This window comes from Triticum dicoccoides, chromosome 3B, assembly GCF_002162155.2.
Source record: "Triticum dicoccoides isolate Atlit2015 ecotype Zavitan chromosome 3B, WEW_v2.0, whole genome shotgun sequence".
NCBI lineage: Eukaryota > Viridiplantae > Streptophyta > Magnoliopsida > Poales > Poaceae > Triticum > Triticum dicoccoides.
The window spans coordinates 182,281,634-182,287,598 of NC_041385.1; the positions used below are offsets into that span (position 1 = coordinate 182,281,634).

The window sequence follows — 5,965 nt, forward strand, 5'->3', positions numbered from 1 at the left end:
CTTGATTGCTCTAACCATCGATGAGCAATCCATTGCTATACGCAGGCGCTAGAGCGGAAGATCTTCGGCAAGAGAAAAAGCCTTTCTAAAGGCCGGTGTTTCTAAAGCAGTAAAGTTTGAAATAATTGAGAAAACTATGGACGATGATTCCAAAGAATTACCAAGATGATCCCTGTTATAACACAAACTGCACCGCGGTTAGTGTTTCTGGAAGCTCGCCCATCAACATTAGATTTGCAAATCTAGTGGCTTATGGATTTGTCTCGAGTAGCTCATGAATTGGCAAAATGGGCTAGATTTGCTCCTCCTAGTATTTGGGTAGGCTCCAAAGGACTTGATTCCTCTGCTTGTAAGAGGTGCGGCAATTGTCATGAATGAATGGATAAAGGAAGAGTGAAACTTTAAGTGTTTTGTTCAAAAAAAAGAAAAGGCTTAACCAGGGTGGCGGGCCGTCACAAAGAAAGAACCTCCAGGCTGCGGCCACCGTCGGCCCAAACGCCGTCGGCCCAAAAGTAGGGGTTGAAAGGATCTCATATCCTACCGGCGTAACCCTAGCTCCTGCCCACCCCACCCACTGCTCATTCCCCAAAGAGGCGGCTGCCCCCCCTCACGTTGCTCGATCCCCTTACTCCGACGCCGACCGCACTCTATCTCAAATCCGTCTCCACCTCCAACTCTGATCGCCCTCCCCTCCATAAATTCAACCCACACACCGGAGACGAACCTAGATCTGGGATCCATGGACCTTACAGGAGGAGAGGAATCCTCGACACACAACATGCAAATCAGTTGGCCGTCCTTGAACCCCCCTGCTCACGGCTACATCGACGACGGCGGCGAGCGGCCACCCTTCGTCCTCATCGAGCCCTACGCCTGCTTCGCCAACCTCATCAACGGCACCACCGCCAGCACCCCAATTACCTCTGCGTGAGGACACTGCTTGAAGACATTCCCTTTTAACCCATCATGTCTTCATGTTTGTTGTTATTAGTGATTCGTGCTATCTAGTTTGCTTGCTGCTTTCATTTCTCACATCCTTAGTATTGCATTGATAGCATATCTAGCATAGCTTTCCTTCCGCTATACTCTGTTTAGTTACTGTTTTGCTTTCGCATCTTCGAAGACATTGCTTGCTTTGAAGATTTTCATAAAAATGGCCTATTCACCTCCACTCTACTTGATAACTAGCACTTTCAAGAGGTAAAACCCCACGTCCTGCTAGGGGTACAAAGTACAGGCTGATTTAGCTCGAGATCGTATGTGGAAATAAAATATGCATGTTCTATTGACTAGCCTAGCCTCGGTTTATATAATGCACCGGAGGCCTAGGATTTACAAGAGTCATCGTCTTGTGCGCCAAGTCTTGTGAAATTTTCCTTGTATACGTCATGGGCTGCCCGAAGAGGCACAGTAATTAACCGCCACAGAGGTCCTCGGCCCGACCCTCCTGGCCTGGAGACGACATGGTGAATACCCCCTAGTCCATGACACCATCATGGGGGCCTCCCCAAATTTTCTTGATTGCTCTAACCATCGATGAGCAATCCATTGCTATACGCAGGCGCTAGAGCGGAAGATCTTCGGCAAGAGAAAAAGCCTTTCTAAAGGCCGGTGTTTCTAAAGCAGTAAAGTTTGAAATAATTGAGAAAACTATGGACGATGATTCCAAAGAATTACCAAGATGATCCCTGTTATAACACAAACTGCACCGCGGTTAGTGTTTCTGGAAGCTCGCCCATCAACATTAGATTTGCAAATCTAGTGGCTTATGGATTTGTCTCGAGTAGCTCATGAATTGGCAAAATGGGCTAGATTTGCTCCTCCTAGTATTTGGGTAGGCTCCAAAGGACTTGATTCCTCTGCTTGTAAGAGGTGCGGCAATTGTCATGAATGAATGGATAAAGGAAGAGTGAAACTTTAAGTGTTTTGTTCAAAAAAAAGAAAAGGCTTAACCAGGGTGGCGGGCCGTCACAAAGAAAGAACCTCCAGGCTGCGGCCACCGTCGGCCCAAACGCCGTCGGCCCAAAAGTAGGGGTTGAAAGGATCTCATATCCTACCGGCGTAACCCTAGCTCCTGCCCACCCCACCCACTGCTCATTCCCCAAAGAGGCGGCTGCCCCCCCTCACGTTGCTCGATCCCCTTACTCCGACGCCGACCGCACTCTATCTCAAATCCGTCTCCACCTCCAACTCTGATCGCCCTCCCCTCCATAAATTCAACCCACACACCGGAGACGAACCTAGATCTGGGATCCATGGACCTTACAGGAGGAGAGGAATCCTCGACACACAACATGCAAATCAGTTGGCCGTCCTTGAACCCCCCTGCTCACGGCTACATCGACGACGGCGGCGAGCGGCCACCCTTCGTCCTCATCGAGCCCTACGCCTGCTTCGCCAACCTCATCAACGGCACCACCGCCAGCACCCCAATTATGTTCGACACCGAGCTCGAGGGCTGTAGCATCCAGGTCACCTTCTGCGCCGTCCACCCGCCGGACGTCTCTTACCTGTGCGTCCACGCCGTAGGCTTGGGCGACCCCCTGTTCACCAACCCGCCTCGCATCCTCGCCACCGAGACGGACGGTAGCCTCCTCCTGCTATGCGTCCCCATCCCCATCCCCGGCCATCCTTTCCCACTCGGTGCCTACGTCAACAGCACCCGAGAAGAGTACTTCGTCTACAACCCCCGCGTCCCTGTGCTTGAGCACCTTCGGCACCCGGAACCCGGCAGCATCCCCTGCTTGGTTGACGGCACGGTTGCCATCGTGCGCAAGTGCAGCCAACACCAACACACCAGCAACCCAGGCCGCAAACAACAACCCCATCGAGCCGGCGTCCACAACTTAGCCCTACATCCCCATGGAGCCGGCGTCCACAACTTCGCCCTACAATCCCACGGAGCCGGCGGCCACAAGTTCGGCCTACAACCCCATGGAGCCGGCCGCCACGACTGCTGCAACTGCAGCTACGTCATTGCGGCGCAATCTGAAAGGTTCGGATCTGACTATCCTTGTCAACTCTACCTCTGTCACTCCAATACCTCCTCCTGGACCACTCCGTCCGTGGTATTCGAGACGCCCCTCGACAACGAATACCAAACACACAAGACAATCTTCATCGGAGGAGAAAAGGGTACTCTGGCCTGGGTCGATCTCTCTGGAACTATTGTCTTGTGGGACGTTCTCGGCAAGGGCCGCCGCAAGTTTCGCCAGTTCCAACTGCCAGGACCCATCGACAAGGGCAGCGACGCATCCACTCGGGACATTGCTGTGCTCGGTTCTTCCATCAACTATGTCGTAATGGAGTACTTTGCCCGTGGTTGGAAGGCCACTGTATGGAGCATCAGCACTAATTCCCTCCCTGGGGAGGGTTGGGGCATCCGTTACCATCTTGATTCCTCTAATTTACAAGGTCTTGAAGGTGAACCAGCTACAGCTCCTTATATTGGCCTACCCAAGCTGAGCCTCCAAGACGATGGCACTGTTTTCTTTCTCAAACAGGTTGACTACCGCGACCCACACCAACCGGCATGGGTGCTTGCTGTTGACATGAGAAACAAAACTGTCCAGAAAGTGGCCAAGTTTATTCCCTCTGGTTTGTACGTCGACTATGAAACAAGCAGGATTTCCAAATATCTCAAAGTTGCTCCAGGTAACCAGTTGTATTTTTATTTTAGTTTTGTACTGCTGCTTTACTGTCTGCCACTTCCAATACATGACCAGTAATTAGATAATGCACATCTATATGTATGTATATAGGGGGGATAATCCAAAATAAGATGTGCTGGTCATGATATCACTCATCTGAAAACACATTATTATTTGCTAGGTTGCTGTATCATCAACAGTAAAACGTGTGTTACCCTTTTCCTGTGACAGATTTTGATTTGGTGTTGCTGCATTCTACTAGATGTGCAGTACTTATAGCACATCTAGATGTGCTTTAGCAAAACTGATTATTTGTTTATAGATTTAACATCTTTTATCAAGTGTCTTCAGAGGGAAGCTTTAAGTAGAAGTTATACTAGGGCTGCTAGGTAGTTGCTCATGGATCATCGTTTTCTTTCTTTCAAACTATTACTTAAGACATGCTAATTTTGATACTTTTAGGTACAAAGCAAATAACGAAAAGACCTGGGACGCCATTGCTGAAATCCCCTAGCAAGAAACATACTGGAGACACAGATGACCCTATGACGGCGATTGATGTGTGTTAGAGAGGTTGCAGACCTGAAAACAATGTGTCCGGCTATATCCATGGACGGGGTATTAGAGTATTATCTTATGGCTCACTGCTAAATGTCTGGACTGTCCTTTGTTTATTTATTTTATTTTAGGATTATGTACACTCCAAGTTACTATGTACTATCTATTTTATTAATCATGTGAAATCTATTACAAAGCTTTCTATGTGTTGATTGTCCTTTAAAAAAAAAAGAAACCATGCATGCATTATACTCCCTCTGTTTCTAAATATAAGTATTTCTAGAGATTTCAATATGCACTACATATGGATGTATATAGACATAGTTTAGAGTGTAGATTCACTCATTTTTCTTCGTATGTAGTCTATATTAAAATCTGTAAAAAGACTTATATTTAGAAACGGAGGGAGTACTATAAAGTTGTAAGTTATAAGTTTATGACACACACGGTCCACACTGGACAATACCAAAGAGGACAACCATTATAGCACCACGACAAAACATACCCTGCTGAAAAGAAACATACAAGGGGGTCGATTGCTACCAGAGAAGTAGGAGCCGTTGGAGCACCATAGCTGAAGAAAGCATTGCCATCGCAGAGCAAATATCACTGGCGCGTCAACCGGGGTTCAATCCTATGTTCACCCCGTTTTGGGGGGTTTCCCTCCTTTTTCTCCGTTAGCCATCCCTTAATTTGTTCACTTAATAGAGGGTCGAGAATCACACGTGACCTGGAAGCATGGCATGTTATTGAAGTTCTCTTTTTTGGAACGTTAAAAAGAATTACTCTGCGTGATTTGATTTTTTTTTTGCGACAACACCCGCATTATATATTTCTATTTGAAACCATTGCTATGGACAACATTTTTTACTCCATTATATATGTAGGCTTGAGCTTCAGGGCTTGCTTGCTAGGGTTGCTCCCGTCTCACTCTCTCACCATTTCCAAATCCAAACAGGACGATAGTGGCCACTCTATCTCTTTCCTCACCGGGCCATAGATTTGACCGGATCCCGTCGGCTGGGGAAGGGGAGGAGATGCAGCATTGACATGGTCGCCGTTGGCGAGGGACGAAGCCTACGCACACCATCCTCTGTGAGCTAGTGCTAGCGCGGAAAGGCCTCTGTGCCCTTGCTCGCTGCCGTCGTATGGGGAAGATCCTGCTGCCGGCCTCGCCACATCTCGCCGACCTAAGGTATAACTTATTTTGGAACCAACTTTGTTCTACCGGCCCACCTCTCCACGTCGTTGCATGCTGATCTTCTAATCCCCATCCCACATGTAGCTTTTACTATTAGAGGAAAGGCTACCCCATGAAGACAAAAAGATGTCCTCGTTGAATGAGGAAAAATACTAGGTAACAAACTGATCTTTTGGTTGAGAAGGGAAAGGACCACACTAGTGGAAAAATGGCTAGCCACAACTTTTATTGGTGGCGCGCCATTTTCCATCAACGGCATCACTATATTTTTTAAATAATGCTGGGTGTCGGCGTAATTCACACGTCATCGCTATGAGCTTATTGCTGGCATAGGAACTTCAGGGAACGCCACTTGTATGTTGGTCCCATCATCCTCACCATCCGTGGAATATTGCTGACATCGCAAGAATATCCACACCAACACTACTTTTTATACTTGTGGCATGGGATTTTTTTTGGACGTCATGAGCATATGATATGGGGTCCACAACCAGTTCACAAATATTGTGATAACGTTCCAAACGGTCACACGCCATAAGTATATGCAGTTCTATCT

At 47.8% G+C, this 5,965-nt stretch overlaps 1 protein-coding gene and 1 long non-coding RNA gene across 4 annotated transcripts in view; both read left to right on the plus strand.

Annotated features, from left to right (window-relative positions):
- Positions 1-556: 556 nt before the first annotated feature.
- On the plus strand, positions 557-4,412 carry LOC119275448. Of its 2 annotated transcripts, XM_037556296.1 has the most exons (3): positions 557-900; positions 2,417-3,654; positions 4,113-4,412. In XM_037556296.1, the coding sequence occupies exons 1-3, from the start codon at positions 740-742 to the stop codon at positions 4,217-4,219; spliced, it is 1,506 nt and encodes a 501-aa protein (XP_037412193.1). In that variant the 5' UTR covers positions 557-739; the 3' UTR covers positions 4,220-4,412. The 2 variants fall into 2 exon arrangements, with proteins under 2 accessions (XP_037412193.1, XP_037412192.1); XM_037556295.1 differs by lacking the exon at positions 557-900 and having other exon boundaries at positions 2,073-3,654.
- A 171-nt stretch (positions 4,413-4,583) lies between these two features.
- Positions 4,584-5,965, plus strand: part of LOC119281094 — a 2,607-nt gene continuing 1,225 nt past the window's right edge. The window contains exons 1-2 of one of the 2 annotated variants that reach the window (XR_005138263.1): positions 4,584-5,403; positions 5,494-5,565. This is a non-coding gene — a long non-coding RNA (uncharacterized LOC119281094). The remainder of the gene's footprint in view (positions 5,404-5,493; positions 5,566-5,965) is intronic. The other variant, XR_005138264.1, reaches the window with a different exon arrangement.

Bases quoted from the DNA above. Each gene is read 5' to 3' on its own strand.
- LOC119275448 (XM_037556296.1), top strand. From the start codon at position 740: ATGGACCTTACAGGAGGAGAGGAATCCTCGACACACAACATGCAAATC. The intron at 901-2,416 runs CACCGCCAGCAC...CATCAACGGCAC, and splicing joins GCCAACCTCATCAACGGCAC to CACCGCCAGCACCCCAATTA. The intron at 3,655-4,112 runs GTAACCAGTTGT...TGATACTTTTAG, and splicing joins ATATCTCAAAGTTGCTCCAG to GTACAAAGCAAATAACGAAA.